A 17809-nucleotide genomic window follows, 5' to 3' on the forward strand; every position below is an offset into this window, starting at 1 on the left:
CTCACAGTCACTTAGATGCCTGCTCTGTGTCTACCGGGCATCTCTGCCTTGAAAGGACCTTTCAGATGCCCAGAGACCTCTGTGTGTGTTAGGACTGGGCTGTGCGTCCTCCTAGTGTCTGGCGGAGTGAGGTCAAGGAGGCTGATGAGGGCCTGTCAGCTACAGGACAGCCCAGCACAGCATCGCCTGCCTTGCTGACGTCCAGAGGGTCTGAGTTTCCTTAGGTTTCCACGCTTCTGGAGTCGGCTGGGGTCATGGGAAGACTCAGAGTTCACATCTGGGGCAGCCCGGCTGCCCTCACTCCCTCCCCTGTCTCAGACCAAAGAATGACTTAACTGGCCACAGGGCTTTCCCCACCCTGCTGGGCTCCCCTGGGGGCTCCCCTGTGTGTGGCCACCTTGCCTGTGTTTATGTTTCTACTTAAACTTGAGACCTCAGCCTCCTGAGTCTGCAGATCCGGTTTCTGAGGGAGCCCTGTCTCTCCAGTGCCTGGCACAAGTGTCTGTCACAAATGGCCCGAGTGAGCAGGACCAGAAGCCGCGCTGTTCTCAAGGTAAGGTCACGGCTTCCCCATGCGTGGCGAGCTCCCTGAGAAGACCCACTGCCCTGTGTTAGCACCTTTGGAAGGTGCTGTGCACATGGGCTCCCTGAGTCACTCGGGGTTGAGGACATGTTCTCTTCTGGAATATTTTCTACAATAAACTCAGTGTTTTAGAAGCGAATGAAGAACGGAGTGTATAAAGTGAACGTGTTCCACTCTGCAATCGTGTGTGTGCGTGTGCGTGTGCATGCATGCATTTGTATGCACACCCCTGGGGACCACACAACATCGTGGGTTGATATTCTTTGGGAGAAACGTGACTTAAAACACAAAAGACAACAAAAGGAACCTGATGCTTAAATGCCTTGTGAGGGTCTCCTGATGAGTGGTCAAGGAGCCCAGCCATCATGGTTGGTCCCTGGCCCTCTCTGTCTCAGGGTCCCCCCTGTGCTGAGCACGAGGGTGCTATGGGACAGGCTCCCACATCACTGTAGCACAGGGGCGGTGTTCCAGCAAACGTGTCATTACTCTGGAAGGAATTTGGTGATGAGAAGAAAACAAACTTAGGAACAAAGTGTCATTTGCTGCACACCCGAGTAGAAAGGCAATCCAGCCACCGCATGGACGCAGAGTTCCCTGCAGACGGGAGAACCTCCCGGAGTGGGGGCCTGATGGGCAGTGGTCTAGAAGGGGAGGCCATATTCCTGCTGGAGACCTGAACAAGGGACAGCCTTGTGACCCCGAGGGCCAAGGCAGCAGTGTAGGAAGGTAGGGGTCGCACCTGGGTGTGGACAGAGGCTTACTGTGGCCTGAAGATGAGGTCAGGAACAGTGGAGCAGCGTCCTGAGGCTGGGAAGGGAGGTGGCACAATCCTGGGCAGTGTGAGGCTGAGGGGGAAATCGTGAGCGCTGCCCCTCCTGATCTTCCTCCTGGTGCCCTGTACTGTCACTGTGAGTCCTCGTCTCCTGTTCTCTGCTTCTTGCTCTTCCAGGTAGACTGTCTTCAGTGTAAGGGTCACCTGGGAGCTGAAAGTGTCGACTGCCTAGTGGGGTCTCCTGGTTTCCATGGGCTTTCCCTTGCTCTCAGATCTCTCTGGGTGGGGCCGCCCTGCACTTCACCATATGCCATCCCCATGGGACTGGAATCCCCAAGAGACCCACTGCTGGCAACGGCTCCTAAGGGTTTGGTGACACTGATACCTGGGGACTGGATTCTGTCATGGTTTGAGGTTAGGCCTGGACTCATTCTGAGAGCTCAGGGTGGCCCTGCCACCTGCTGTCCTGCACCCTGCTCTATCAGGGGGGCACATCAGCAGGAGCCTGACCTGTGTGGCCATCTGTTCTGTGTGGCTGGCTCACCCTCGATCCTGCTGGTTGCAATTCAGAAGTTGTTGGCACCTGGTATGCGGAATCCTCTCATTCCCCAGTGTCCATGGGATTGGTCACAGCTTGTGGGTGCTCCAGTCCCTAATATAACAGGATGCGTCGGCAGCTCAGAACCACGTGACACGTGCACCCTACTGGGCGCTTTACGTCTGCCCAGGTCCCTCGTCATGCCAGGCACGATGTCAGTGCTTCCGGAAGAGCCATGAGCCCAGATATGCAGGGCATAGTGGCAAGAGGAGCCGTCCCTGCCTGTTTTGATCTGCACTGGTTGAGTCTGGAGCAGACCCCGTGGATACGAGGGCTCCCTCCCTTCCCAGCGGGGGCCGTCGTGTGATCCAGTCAGCTCTGACCAAGACCAGGCAGCATGACAGGCTCACTGCTGCTCTCTCTCCATGACTCTAAGCCCAGGGTGGTCAGACTTGGAAAATCAAAATCCAAGGTGCTCAGTGACTTTGAATTCCAGCAAAACAACCAGAGTTTGGTACTGAGTTTATGTTTTATGCTAAGTGTGGCCTCTGGAATATTTCTGTTTACTGGGAATCCAATGGCAGCGGGTTCCCAGGGTTCCCCTGGAAGCCCTGGCCCAGCAGTCTTCTGCCTGAGTACCAGGTGATGCCTCAGAATTCTGGAGCCAGGACGGGTGGGCTGCAGCTCAGACGTGGACTTTTAGCTGTTGTCATGTTCCTGTGGTCATTCCCGTTGGGTCCACACAGGGGGTAAGGTCCTGTGTGCAGATGGCCAGCGACTCAGTTTCTCAGGGAAGAAGTGTGTGCTCAGACATGTCACATGGCTCCTATAAAACCTCTGTGAGGCCTCCAAGCTGCTCAGAGACCTGAACGCGCCACTTTCCTTCAGCTCCGCGTTTACAGCCATGGTTGCAGGATTGCACGTGATCGTGTTTCTTGATGGTGGCTAATTGAGATTAATTGTGCGTAGCTGCCTTTACCACTTGACACTCCACACGTTTTTATGTGGCATGCAGATGGTGTTCTTGGGTTCTGGCCGCCGCCCCGCGGGAGTCTGCTGCCAGGGACAGTCCCCTCAGCCGTTCCCGCGTGGTGCAGAGTGACGGCTGTTATTTCTGTAGCTTGGTAAAAACCGAGGGAATGAACGAGGGGAGTGGCACTGGGCAGGCAGCATGTGGATGCTCTAACCATGGCGGTCAGATACCAGGCACAAAAAAGGACAGGCTGACTGTAGAACAAAGCTGCAGAGTTAGTGCCCCTCAAATGACATTCACAGTGACCTCTCACTCCTTCCCGCTTTCCTGAATCAAGTCAGAGGACCTGACACTGTTGGCCTGGGACTGTGTCATTAGTAGCAAATCAACTTTGTGTCCTCAGCGTTAGGGTTCGGACCCTCAGCAGGGAAGTTCACGGCCCTGGGGTTCGTGTCTATGTCCACCTGCTTTAACATGGGGTGCTGTGTGATGGACAGAGGCCCTTTAGCAATCTCGCCACACAGGGACTCCTTAGTTCCCTGGCGGTTGGATTACACGGAGCCCCTAGGGGATAAAAGGATCAGAGATTCTGATCACAGTAATGCAGCGGGGAGGACAGCAAATACCGTCCTAATGGAAAATGTAATCTGCGCTTGGAAACTTAAAAAACATAATCTATTTGTAGACTCATTCATTCATTCGTTTGCTTATTAAACGTTTATGGAGTGCCTGATGTTTGCCGGGCCCTGTGCCGAGGACACCCAGCGAGTACCATGGAGAGAAAGCCCCCGTGCCCGTGCCCATCGCTGTGCGGGGGCCCCGTGTGTGTGGAGTCACCAGCAAGCATTCAGCTCTGACAGGGAAGTGCGGTTACAGTGGAAGGACCCAGGTGGGGACCAGGACCAGAGACACACAGTCTAGGAACGGGTTCCAGGCAGGGGGAAGTGGGCACAGGAGCGTGACCAGGCCAACGTGGGGCCCTGGAGAAGAGGCAGCCCAAAGCCTCCACCCAGTGCTTGGTTGGGACGTTCACCCCGTCCTCTCCTTTCACTAAAAGCATGTGGGGAGAGTTCAGAGGGAGTCTCAGGAGTGACTTCCAGAAAGCTGAAGTGTGTCATCCTCCTGAGGCACGAAGCTTCTTACTGTAGCTGTGGTGTTCTGATTTCTGATAGAAACCCATCTTTACTAGGGTTCGGGCCGGTCCAGAATGCCTAGAGCTCAGCAGGGCACAAGCCTTGGTGGTGAAGTCAGGGCTCAGCCACCCTGGGTTTGGTGGACGTTGGACTGAGATTCCCCTGACGAGCTGGCCACATGGCTTCCAGGCTAGCAGTTAGCTCGGAGGCCCCTGGGCACCCTGCAGTGTCCGAGGTGCCCTGTAGCTTCAGTGTGGGGTCAGGCCTCGTGCCGCTTTCAAACCCAGACAGGCCAAGGGGGTCCATGACTTGCCCACAGCGGTGTGCAAAGCCGGGCACAGGCCCCTCTCCGAGTTCTCTGCTGTCCCCTCCTGCAGACTTGGGGTGTCTCCCTTGGCAGAGCGTGTCCCCAAGGGTCTCTGAGACAGGCGACATGGAGACCTCGGGCTGGGGTAGCTGTGGTGCAGGTTGGCCAGGGGCAAGTTGGCACCCCCAGTGTGTGGCTGGCGGAGTTTCGCCTAGACATAAGCTTGGCAGAGCCAGTGATTTCCATTTCAAAAACTCGCTAAATCCGTTCTTTGTATATTATGTAATTTCTGTGTTTTTCTTACAGAATGTAAAGCAAACTATAAAAAATGGCATTTGGGATTTTTTTTCTCATGGGGGAGGGATATGCACAGTGAGGCAAAAAGAAAGAAGGGTTTTGTTCATTGATGACAGGTGGTCTCCATGGGGTGTGGACCTCCTGGGAGGGAGACGCTGTCCCTTGGAGGGCTCTGGTGTCCTGGTGGGCCCGAGGGCGTGGAGCGGGTGAGGTCAGGCATCTCATCTGCTTCTGAGTGCTCCTTCCAAAGCACCCTCCCGCATTCTGCATTCCTCAGCTTCACCCAAGGACAGGACAGTGCCAGGGGGTAGTGATTGCCTCCAGCTAATTTATTTTCACCCTGGTCCTTCACCATTCCCCTTTACACGGTGTCCTTCATGCGGCCTGTGTAAATGGTGGACATGAAGTGCCATCCGTGGGTAATGGACGTGGCCTTCACCTGCCGTGGGAAACTTATTCCTGCTTCCATCTCGGCCATCTGGTGGTGCCACGGGGAGGGCTCTCTGCTGGCGATGTCACTGCCTTCCCGACCCTTGCTATCCACCCTTGTAACAAGAAGAGAGCAGGTTGCAGACCTGACCTCCTGGAGGCAACGTGATCCCCAGTTGAAATTTAAGAAGATCCTTTTGCTTGAACCTTGGTCAGCAGCATGCTCAGCTCCCGCGGGTGGCAAATGGCTGTGGTTTTCCGCTTAGAGACCTTCATTCCTTCTAACATGAATAGGTAGGCGCCGCGTGTATTGAGTAGCAAGTGGATAAGAAACGCTGGGTGAATAAGTTGGCATAGACACAGGGCGGCCAGCTCTGGCGGGGGTGTGCAGGTCTGCAGGACGGGGGTGACTAACCCTAGGCTCCGGTTCCCTTCCAACAGTGACGGAAGGCCGAGGGATCCTGGAGAGCACCCAGAGGTTCTCGCTGCTGCCCACCTATCTGCCCGTGACCTACCACATCCACCACGCGGACGTCTCCTTCTTCCTGAAGGAGGCCAACCAGGACATCATGCGCAACTCCAGCCTGCAGTCCCGGGTGGAGTCCTTCCTCGTCTACAAGTCCAAGGGGCTGCCGGTGCTCAACGCCAGCTACGGGCCCTTCTCCATGGAGCAGGTGGTGCCCCAGGACCTGCTGCTGCCCTCCAACCCCTTCGGGTTCACCAGCAAGTTCTCCCTTAACTGGAAACTGAAGTCCTACATCCTGCGGGACAAGATCTACCTGAACCGACCCAAGGTGCAAATCCTCTTCTACATCGTGGGCAGAGACTGGGACGACCACCGGGAGGCGGAGAGGCTGCCCTGCCTGCGGGTCTTCGCTTTCCGAGAGACCCGGGAGGTGAGGGGCAGCTGCCAGCTGGGCGGGGACCTGGGGCTGTGTGTGGCAGAACTGGAGCTCCCGGCCAGCTGGTTCAGCCCCCCGACAGTGGTGGGGAGGCGGAAGCCCGCAGAGCAGCCCGAGGGGAGTCCTGTGGAGCTCTACTACACCGTGCAGCCTGGGGGCGAGAGAGGGGACTGCACCCGAGAGGATTCCAGAAACAGCAATGGCGCTCGGACTGGCCACAATGACATGGACGAGTCTGCGCCCCCCTTGCACAGGATTGGGAGTGTCTTCCTCTACCAGACCCACAGCTCCCCGGCCCTGAGGGAGCTGCGTTTGGACAGCAATGTGGCCGTTCACTATGTCCCAACCACGGTTCGACAAGGAGCCGTACTGACTTTCCCCATCTCCATTTCCAGAAACTCCACCGAGGACCGCTTCACGCTGAGGTAAGCCGGGTAGCTGCGTCCTCTGCCCAGTGCGGAGGTGGACACTGCTTTGGGGAGTCTGAGCAGTATGTGTCTAAAGCGTAGCCCGTCTACAGGTCTGTGCACGCTGTGTCCTGCTGGTAAAGCAGAGGCTGGTTTGATCTTTCTGGGTTGGCAATCGGGCTGTGAAAATCCGGAGTACAGCTTTCCCCGGCCACCCCCAGGCAGCCAGGGGATGCTGGTGTGAGGCCCTGGCCTCCCCCTGGGGGTCCATCCACGAGCCAGCAGCCACCTCACCATCGGGTAGCTGAATGCCTCTGTTGAAATGAGGCCGCAGTGTAGTCGGAGAGGGTGGAGAAGACGGTGCTGCCAGCTCAGTCTATTCCCAAAGCCGAGTTCTAAGTATACCGTGGCTTCAACCTCGAGGCTGTCATTTCATCTTTCCCTGGAAATAGAGCTCAGTGTTCAAGAACTAAGAGGGCATGGCAAGGGGAGGAGGCACGGGGGGATTTTTGGCATATCTTATGTACATTGATACCCAGGATGAGGCTCTGAGCCTGGGCACCGTGGGCTTTAGAAAGCACCCTCCATCTCTCTCTCTGGACTGCGCTGCTTGCCGTGGATAGATTCCATTTCCATTAAAGAGTGTGGTTTTAAGTGTGGCTATGCTTGGCCAGAACAGCTATTTAGAGTGAGCGTCGGCCGCCTAAAGCCTCCGAACATTGCTGCAAAGCGCAGTGACCTGACCTGCCGAGCAGCGCCATAAAGTGTGTGTTACGAACCCTGAAAATAGGAGCGCGGCTGCCTCCGAGACACATTTTATATGTGGGTTTTAAAAGTTCATCCAACATGGATCTATTTTCTCATCCCCCTCCATCTGGGCTGTGGAGCGGCTTCTTTCTTCATGTTCTGTTCAGTGGTGGGTGAGTTTAAGGAAACGAATCGCCACTTCTTCCTGCTCGTACCCTGCATGTTGAAGTGCAGTGGACTGTGAGCTAGTATCAGGAACTGCTTTTTGATTTTAACTGCAGGGACAGACCCTGAAGAGCATTAGTATAATGAATGCATGTGGCTCAGCCTGGGAGGTAAGACCTCTGGCTCAGGCTGACCTGCATGTGGGGACTGGCCACAAGGACTTAGGGGGTGTGAGGACCTCTGGGGGGCTGAGGCTTCTTTGGGTATTCCTCTGTCCCTCTTTGGAGATGGAGTTGCAGCTGGTCACAGGCCCTGCCCTGGGCTGCTGGCTAGGTGTTTTCCTTTCCCAAGTTCAAGTGTAGCTTGTTGATCTTTGCAGAACTGCTGGTCTAGAGAGAAGTATAATAGAAAACCAAATGCTTTGTATAAAGGGAGCCCTGTCTTCCTCCATTCTGCCGCCCCTTCTGTCCTTCATGCTGGTTGTTGGGTCTAGGGGTGGCCTGCAGCTTGGAAGCTTTGGATTTCAGGAGCTGCAGTCCTCCTCCAGGCTCTGTAGGAAACAGTTGTAAGTATATCTCTGCATTCACAGAGAGCTCTGTGTCCCAGCTTACTGCACAGTAAACACGTCCCCTGGAGCCCAGAGGCTGCTTTGCCTTGGCAATCTAACAAAACCAAGAGAAATTCACTTTGCAGGGCCACCATCTAGGGGACCTGGACCTTTGCAATTTCAGAAACAAAGACATTTGAAGCTTCAGGGGCCCCACGTAGAGGTCACAGTTGCACAGTTCTGACTGTGGAGCCAAAGTGTGGTGGTTCAGAGCCCGGGACTATGGATGCATGGCAATGAGTCAGTTTCCAGATGACAGACAAGTACTTCCCGAGGTGTGTTTTACTTGGTAAGAGGATACCCTGTCTCCCACAGCACCTGCTGATATTAAGATGCTCTAATTGTGAATGAATCTTCTCTATGGAACAGCAAGAGGTGAATTTGGACCTGGCAATGCTATTAGCCTTTAGTTTGAATTCCAAAATTAGAAAAGGATACACCACCTACCTTTTTAGATGAAGTCAGTTTGGCACTCATTTAGCATAGCTTTCCAATGTTTAGAGCTAGTCAGATCCCCTCCCCTGGCCCTTGGCTATAAACCACCCTGCAGGATCCCACTGAGTTCTCCCAACTGTTTTTTGTGGAATTGCAACCTGTGTATCCAGGTGTCTCTGTGGATGATGGGACTGACAAGGTTCAGAGGGAGCTTTGTTAGGTCATCCTTTGCCACTGGAGGATGGCTGAGTAGAGAGGGGACCAAGTCGACTGCCACCTGCTAGAGGGGACCCGTCCACATTTCCGAATGTAGGGCTGATGGTGTGCGTGCACTTTGGACTCTGTTGACGATGACTGACCATCTCTGCACAGCTCCCTAGCTGTTTGTGTGGCTATGGTCTCAGGGGGGATGCATGACTGGCACACAGAAGGCTGGCTTCTGTTCTAGGAACCACATTGTAAATAAAGGCAGTTTTTAAAATGAATTGCTCTGTGTGTGTATGTGTGTGTGTGTGTGTGTGTGTGTGTGTGTGTGAGAGAGAGAGAGAGAGAGAGAGTGTGTGTGAGTGTTTAAGTATGTGTGTGTGTGAGTGTGTGTGTGTGTGTGTGTGTGTGTACATGCGTGTCCCTTTGAGGATGAGAAGCCCTGGATGGGACTGCTTGTCATCTAATAAAGTCTGTTCTACCTTTCCACTCCTGTTCCTAAGCTGACATTCGCAGGGGAAAAGCAAAACGCTTTCATTTCTTCGACATCTAAGGATCCCTTTTAATTTCGGAAAATATTTTCCTTCTGGTGAACAACTGAGGCGTCCCACTGCCCTCAGCCCTTCTCCCACCTTCTCATGGGCCAATCCCCCTCCGTTTCCCTCCCCCAAGAGTGCATGGTTCAGAAGCACCCAGATCTCTGAGCACACCTCTTTGGTTCTGGGGGATGGTGAGGACGGGGCTCTTTCTTTCCCGTCTACACCAGCCACCCCTCTGTTCCTTTTCCAACAGGGAGTCACTTTCAAAGGAGCTCTGGTCCTCAGATCTGAATGAGAGGCTGGAGCCAAACAGTTGCTTGGCATCAGCTTGGTTAACTAGCAGCCCAAAACCTCGGGTGTGAGACCTGGAGCCTGGGACACCCGACTCAGATGAGAAGGGCTCTCTCAAGCCAGGGGCATCCTTAAGCTCATTGACTGAAGAATGGACGGAACCCTCATCCTTATGGAATGCATTTGCTTTGCTGAGGTCCTCATAGTTGTAAATGCTACATGCCCTGGAAGCTGTTGAGTGCCTTGAACCCACAACTGTGCTCAGATTTGAGACAGCTCAGAATAAGGCCTCACCAGCAGGGGGGTTTCTTCGCAAAGCTGAGCTGTGTGGGGTAGAGAGCAGGAAGGGCAGAAGGAGGGGGTTGGCAAGGGGGCAGTGAGCCTGGGGTGGAGGAGGCTCAGAGGCTCTCTGGTGGACAGGTGGCTTTACAGGAGACTTTGATGGAACTCACATGGTGGTCTGAGGCTGACCCAGAGCCTGAATCATGTGAGTGATGTGTCCTTGTGTCTGCTGACCCCAAACAGGATCTTATCACCCCGCTCAGGTAAAATGAACCCTGGGGAACCCAGCCAGGGTTCTGATTTGAGGCCATAAATCCCACTCTGGCTAATTTAAGGGGAAAAAATGATTAAGGTGTTTATGGAATGAAGACCACGTGTCTCTGGGATTAACTAAAGTGGGGTTGGTCCCACAGTGTGGGTGCTGGTTGCGGGTGGATGTGGGCCAGGTCCACAGCCTGTCACCCTGAGACATGGACACCCTGAACCCCTGCAGCCGTCCCCATCTTGCTGTACTCACTAGAGCCTAAGGAGTGGCCTCTGGCCCACACACTTGCTGTTGGCCATGCCAGGTGGGAGAGGGACTGGCATGGCTTCCTGGAGAGGTGGCTTCCTAGGTACCTTGCACAAGGACACAGTCCAGGGGATGAGGTGCTGCCCTCTTGTGATTCTGGGGTGCAGTTTTGAAGAGGGGGATCCTGGGGTATCTCCGCCCCACAGGTGCCCTATGACCTCTGGGCCGTGTGGGCTGGACATCCCTCTGGCTTCCAGCGGGGCTGTGGGAGTCCCTGGGTAGTGAGACAGGTCCGTCCACCGTCCACCCGTCTTTTCTTAGTGAATCCTTTGTTTTCAAGCGGATATGGCTTCACAGAGGAACTGGGAAGTGGGACCAGAGTGTTCCCACGCCCCGGCAGGGAGGGCCTGTTCACATTTCACATGGGTAGTGAGGGACAGTCGGTGCCTGGTGCTGGACATTACTGTCACTGAACCTGGGCCTTATTCACATTGCCCTGGCTTTCATGGATGGCCCATGTGCTCTTCGGGGTCTGGTGGGAGCTCTGAGTGGCACTTGGGCATCCTGGCTCCTGCATTCCTCTGGATTTGCCTGTTCTTAGACCTTCTTGGGTTTTGACGTCCTGGACAGTTTGGACACTTGTTGGTCAGGGCCTCTGGGATTGTCTCCCTCTGCGATTTGCCCAAGGTTCTTCTCATGGTCAGATAGGGAAGGGCTTTGGGGAGGAAGATCACAGTGGCTCAGGGACACTTCTTCCAGAGCCTGCAGAGGACACCTAAAGCAGCAGGTCCTGGCATTCACGCTGACCCTGTGGCCTGGCCAAGGCTGGCCCCCAGCCTCCCGGGGCTGTCTGCTTTCTCTCTGCTCCCCATAGGGCTCTCTTTGGAAGGAAGTAGTTACAACCTCAGGCTTGCAGGAAGTGGCCCTGGGTCCTATCCTTGAGGGGGTCCTTCTGTGTAAGTCACTGTGGACAGCAGGTGACACTCCTAGACCTTACTTATTGCGTATTTATTCCTGAGGCTCTCATCCAGTGAGGGCACCTGTGACCTCTGGGCCCAGGTTACCCACTGGGCCATGATCCAGTGTTGTCTTGTGTAATTCTTTGCTCAGCTCTTCCCACTTGGCCATTAGGGGCTGCCTCACTGGCTCCAGAGGGATGTGGGATAGAGGTGGCGAGAGGGGCTGCCTGCGCTGACCTTGCTGACCGGCATCCTCTGGGGCCTGGTGGTCTGACGCCCCCTGCAGGCCTGCTCCTCCAACTATCCCATTGAGATGGTGCTCCTTTGCTGGGGGCGGGGGATTATCTTTATTCTTTCTTTCCTTTTTTTTTTTTTTTTGGTCATTATTGTGGTTTAGCCGTGAGGTGTCCCCAAAAGCTCACGTGTGAGATGACGCAAGAAAGTTCAGAGGCGAGACAATTAGATTATGAAAGGTATATCCCAATTGGTGCATTAATCCACTTGAGTGGATTAACTGGGTTGGTAACTGTGGGCAGGTGGGATATGGCCATAGGAGGCAGGTCACTGGGGGGTGTGCCTTTGGGGTTTGTATTTTGACCCTGGTGACTGGAGCTCTCTCTGCTGCCTGGCTGCCATGTCCTGAGCTGCCTCCCTTCACCACGCCCTTCTGCCATGATGTTCTGCCACACCTCAGGCCCGGGCAGTGGTGTTGGCTGACCTTGGACTCAATCTGAGCTAAAATGAACTTCTCCTCCTCTACGTTGTTCTTGTCAAGTCTTTTGGTCACAGCAAGGAAACGCTCACTGAAAGAATCGTAATTGCTCTTGGATTTTGTCAAGTTTTTGTTCTGTGCCAATGGAGATGTTCACACGTTTTCTCCTCTGGCCTGTGGACGTGGTGACTCACCCTGATTAACTTCTGGATGTTAAACCAGCCATGTGTGCCTGCAGGGGAATCCACTTGTTTGTGGCTTACGGTTCCTTTTTCTGATTTGATTTCGTTTTTGATCAGACGTTGGAATATGTATGTTATATATGTTTATGGAGTGTGAAATTCCGATTCATGAATACCGTGTGGCCTAATTAACTCAAGCTACTTAATGTATCTATCACCTGGAATATTTATCATGTCTCATGGTGAGAACTTGAGAATTTTGCCCATAGCGATTTTGCAATGTAGGTTATGTTGTTATTGACATCCCTCACACTGCGTAACACCTCTCGGAGGAAGTAAAAGGTCTCATCCTTGGACATCCCTGGGGTGGGTAGTGAGGACCCTCTGTCGCTGCCTGTTGAGTTGAGCCTCCTCCCTCTCCTTTGGGGTAGGCCTGGGGAGACGTCCGTCACTGTGATTGATCCATTCAAGAACCATATTCTAGTCTTGCTGATTTTCTCTGTTGTTTCCCTGTTGTCTATTTCAGTGATTTCCTCTCTAATTTATGTCATCTCCTTTCCTCAGGCTGTGTCATGTGTCATTTGCTCTTCTTGCTTTGGTCTACCAAGGTGAAAGCTATTGATTTTAAATTAGGCTATCATTTTTCATCTTCTTTTCTTTTATGGTGTGTAGGGGGGGAGGTAATGGAGATTGAACCCATATCCACAGCCCTTTTTCATATTTTATTTACAGACAGGGTCTCGCTGAGTTGCTTAGGGCCTCACTAAGTTGCTAAGACTAGCTTTGAACCTGAGATCCGCCTGCCTCAGCCTCCCAAGCCACTGAGATTACAGGCATGCGCCCCCATACCCGAGTTGGTCTTTCCTCTTTCCTAATATGTGCATTATTAAATGTTCTACATATTCCTCTCAACACTGCTTTGCTGCACCCCACAATTTTTGATGTTATGCTTTGATTTGAATTTAAGACATATTTGAATTTGTCCTGAGTCTTATTCTTTGATGAAGGAATGTTGAGAGATGTGTTTGTTAATTTACCTGTTGGGGTTACCAGATCTCTTTTCAGTACTGATGGCTACTAGATTTCTACTGTGTTCTGAGCACAACACTTGCAGGGTTCTATTCTTTTCAATTCAGGGTTATGTGGCCTGGAAGGTGGTCGCCTTGGTAGCCAGTTCCTCTATGTGCTGGCAGGTTTTCTGCATGCTCTGCCCATTACTGTTGGAGCGGGTAGAAGCTTCCATCTGTCTGGAGGGCTGGCTAGTTCTCCTTTCAGTTTTACCAGAGACTTCCTGGATGTTTTCATGGATATTACTAGAAGCACATATTTAGGAGCATTCTAACTTTGAGATAATTAAGCTTTTGTCATCATGTGGTGTCTCCTCTTTACCCCTGGGGACTAAAGTCTCATTAATCAGTCTGAAAATGATTAAGCATTGAGCTTTTCATTTTTCCTGGGATTATTGTTGTCATGGAATTTCTTTCTACATTCCTCCATTACTTTTACCTAATAAGTCTCTTCATAGTATCAGTGAGTGTTTGATAAATGTTCCAGGCCTAATCTCATTTTTAAATCCACTTTGATGATCTCTTCTTTTTAAATTGGTTTGTTACTCCATTAACATTTAAAGAATGTTGATGTAGTCAGATTGATATTGAGCATGTTTTTAACTGTTTTCTATGATTCTTTGGCTCCCTCCCCTTTTCTCACCATCTCTGGTGTCATTAATTTATATGATGGCATTTTATCTCCTCTCTTAGTGTATCAATTATACTTTAAAAATTAGTTGTTTCTATAGACTTTTCAATCTATGTTTTTTAACAAGTCAGAGCCCAGTTTCTTAACACTGTGTGTGGTGCAGGTAGCTTAAAACACACTTTCCCAGTTTCTCCTCTTGGCCTTTATGACATCAGTTATTACTAATTTTGCTTTAAATCATTCTGTTCCATCACCTCATACATGGAAACCTGTAAAAACTTGAATTGATCAACACACATACGACTTAAGGTAAGCTGTAATCATTATTATGTTTCTAGAGGTCTTTGAGAAAGTAACAGGTGAGTGAATAGAGCATTTGAAAAAAATACATATTTATATATATGAGAAAGTACATAAAGTATACACAAGCTCTAGATGGTGATTTTCAATTTATTTTAATGCACCTGTGTCCAATTTGCAGAAATAATCACAGAGTTGAAAACTTGGAACTTACAGGGTTAAACAAATAATATCTTTTTCTTTCTTTCTTGTTCTCTTTTGGTCCTGGGTGCTGTACCACTGAGCCCCATGTGAGCCTTTCTAGTTTTTACTCTGAGATGGGGTCTCACTGAGTTTCCGAGCCTGGCCTGGAACGTGGGCTCCTCCTGCCTTGGCCTCCTGAGTCCTGGGTCACACAAACACTCCCTTCTGATCCGTTAAGATGGAAAATAAAACAGGCTATGGCCCCTTCCTTGGGCTCCCCCCCCCCCCCCCGAGGGCTGCCTCTGGATCTGGGGCAGCGCTGTGGGCTGCTTCTCACTTGGAGGGCCTGCCCTCTGAGGACAGGAGTGGAGCCGCAGCCTCTGCACGTCACAGCTGACCCTGTTCCCTCAGGACAGTGCTTCTTCAGAGCCCTCGGTGGACATTACAGAAACAACGCAGTTGGAATCAGAAATGAGAGCTCAACCAGCAGGCGGTGGAAGGTTCCAGAAGCCAGGGGAGGGCCTGGGTGGGGGACCTGGAACTCAGCAGGGCCCAGAACCACACTGGGGGCTGGGATGCGTGCAGCAGCAAATGGTCTGTGACAGGAAGCTTCTCCTGCAGGGGTAGATGCTCTGTTTGTCACTAGCTCTGGCTGCAAGTCCCAGGACGAGGGTTGTTTGGGGGCCTGAAGGACACACTTCCAGCCCTGACTGTGCCAGAGAGAAGAAGATCTGACGCCTCCAGTGGCCCAGTAAGAGGTAGCCTCTGTGTTGACCACCCTGGTCAGTCCCATGCAGGACAGACTGACCTCCTAGGGAATCCAGTGTGCTGTCCAGGGGAGGGAGTGGACGCCGGAGGGCACGTGTGGTACAAGTAGCTTTCCATACCCCTCCCCAGTGACCTGGGAAACCCATCAGGACAGATGCCTGCTGCAGGCTGCCTGAGAAGAGATGGGCCTTAGGCTGTCCCCCATGGCAGCAGACCTTGAGTTTGACCCCAGGTGCCTCTGACCCCAGGATCCTCTTTTCCTTCTTTGGGAAGTGTCACCTGAGAGTCCCGGAGGCCCCACTGTTCTCGTGCTGTGACACTTGCAGGTTCAGAAGAGGCCATCGGCACTTGTTGGGCTTTCTTGAGTCCCCTGGGAATCCAGGAATGACACAGAAACCCTTCAGGATGTCCCCTGAGGACTCTGAGATAAATATTTGCAAAGGATCTGTTTTCTTCTCCTGCCTGGGGCAGAGGGGAAGGGAAGGACCCTGCGCCCATGGGGTTGAGACTTTCAGTCCACATCCTCTGGTTCCTGGGCAGGTAGGGGTAGGACAGCAGATGGCACCTCTGGGACACCTGGGGTCTGTGCAAGGGTGTGGCTCTTGATGTAGCCTCCAGGCATTAGGAAGAGGAAGGATGGTGAGCCAGTGGTGGGAAGGGGGTCAGCCCTTCCTCACCCAGGCCCGGGGGGTCTTCTGGGGAGGGTGGTGTGGGGTTTGGTTTTGGCTGCTCCCCTGAGAATGTTCCTGTCTCCTCTGCCCGTGGGCACCAGGCTAGTTTCTGTGAAAGTGATCTTTAGTATGTTTAGCTTTCTAATCTGGATGACATAGGATTATTGCTGTTATTATTAATATTTTAGGGGTCGAGAGACAGACTGGCTGTTTTGCGACTGAAGTTTGTGGTGACCTTGGCCATGCTTGTGTCCCGTCATGGATATTATGCTCCGTAACCTTGCACTGACCTTCCTGGGTGTCCAGTCCCTCACTGTAGTCCCCCCCCCCCTTTAGATCCACCTGGTCGTCTTTTTCTCAGCCACTGCAGGGAATGAAAGGAAACAGGCTTTGGCGGGTTTTCATGTCCTCACGGCATTCGACTGTGCCCTCTCTTGCTGGCGGAAGCCTGGCCTGCACTTGGGTGGGCGCCAGTAGACCTTCATAGGTGAGAAGACTCATCTAGGGCACTCTGTTCTCCTTCCCACCCCACCCAGGGGACAAGCCACATGCTGGGGTTGGGATGGTGCAGTGCCATCTAAGTCAAAGCAGACTGGGGTGGGCGTCGTCCCAAGTGCCAGCTGTCCCCATGAGTCTCCTGGGGATGCCCGCCAGGCTGTCCAGAGTCTTCCTCTCCTTCCCCTGATCCCTCCATGGAGTACTCCTGGGCAGCTGTTCATGGGAGCAGAGTGCTGGGCCCCCAGGATGTGCAGGCTTCTGACTGCATTGAGATGGCCGAGGCTCTGAAGGGCTCTTGTTCTGGGCACTGAATTCTTTACACACATTCAACCCTCAGCGCTGTTCTGGAGGTAGGTTCTGTTATTCCTACATTTGTCAGAAGAAGAACCCAAAGTTCAGAGGGTAGAGAACAGGCCAGGGCCCTGTGGCTCATGTCACCATTGAATTTAGATCCTAGGGGCCGTCCTGGCTACCTGCTGACTCACCACGGCCCAGCACACGGGCCCCTGGAAGTTTGTGCTTCTATGTGGGACAGAGGGTGCGGCCACAGAGACCGAAAGGCCATCTGAAACAAAAGCACCAAAGATACTGAACTACCTAAAATGTCCCCTAATTTGACTTAGATTTGTTGAGCATGAAGCTTGGTGCTGGGAATGTAACAGGAAGTGAAGGACACTGTCCGGCACCTCCCCAGGGATGGCATGTGACAACAGGATGTGCCTTCCATGGGTGGGCACGGCTCCACCCCATTCAGTGCTTCAGAGTGGCTCAGGTAAGGTGAGCTGCCTGCCCATCACCAGAACATGCAAGTCAACCTGGGCCCCCAGCCACGGTGCTCTAGAGACATCAGACCCGGCAGGGGCCTCTCCAGGCACTTTGTGCTAATAACGTCCAGGGGAATGGCACTTCAAACTCTCAGACCTGTGTCTGCACAGTGGGGACCACATGGGCTCAAGGGAGAGGGCATCCGGGGCTGGGGGTGGCCTTCTGGCCTCCGTCATGGAAGTTTACAAAGAGCACGGTGAGCCTTGAGTACACTTTGCACCAAATTCAGATCCATGTAGACAACCAAGAAATATGTCAGGATCGGTGAAAATGCAAACGGATTGCTTAGGTCACTTTGAAGTTAGCAGTGGCAATTCATTTTTGAAAGAGGGCTGATACATACACACCTAGAAGGTTACCTCTGACTTAAATTAAAAAGAATAAATAAAGAAGGAACATGTTCAATGCTGCTTCGCAGGATCTTCTTTGGGAACATAGGGACATGTCTGCCACAGCACATTCTGGTGTAAGCCATGAGTCAACTTCCCCCACCCCAAACGTTAGGTATGAAAAGCAAATTGTTTTTTTTTTTTTTTTTTAAAGCAATAAGGCTGGGTCAGTGATGCGCACCTTTAATTCCAGCTACTTGCAAGGCCGAGGCAGGAGCATTGCAAGCTCAAGGCCAGCCTCAGCAACTTAGAGAGACTCTGTCTCAGAAGAAAAGTCAAATGGGGCTGGGGGGTAGCTCAGGGGTAGTGTGCTACTGAGTTCAATACCTAGGACAGAGAGAGAGAGAGAGAGAGAGAGAGAGAGAGAGAGAGAGAAAGAAGAAGAAGGAGGAGGAGGAGGAGGAGGAGGAGGAGGAGGAGGAGGAGGAGGAGGAGGAAATAAAGAAAGAGAAAATAAAAGCAAAGCAAACTCCAATGTCAACAAGCAGACGTGGAGGGTGGG

The 17809-nt window shown here is 52.5% G+C and overlaps 1 protein-coding gene across 1 annotated transcript in view; it reads left to right on the plus strand.

Moving 5' to 3' along the window:
- Nucleotides 1-17809, plus strand: part of Tmem132d (transmembrane protein 132D) — a 497735-nt gene that overhangs the window by 113983 nt on the left and 365943 nt on the right. Inside the window, exon 2 of the mRNA XM_026408042.2 lies at nucleotides 5474-6359. Coding sequence (XP_026263827.2) covers nucleotides 5474-6359 — 886 coding nt within the window. The remainder of the gene's footprint in view (nucleotides 1-5473; nucleotides 6360-17809) is intronic.

This window comes from Urocitellus parryii, chromosome 3 (assembly GCF_045843805.1).
Source record: "Urocitellus parryii isolate mUroPar1 chromosome 3, mUroPar1.hap1, whole genome shotgun sequence".
Lineage (NCBI taxonomy): Eukaryota > Metazoa > Chordata > Mammalia > Rodentia > Sciuridae > Urocitellus > Urocitellus parryii.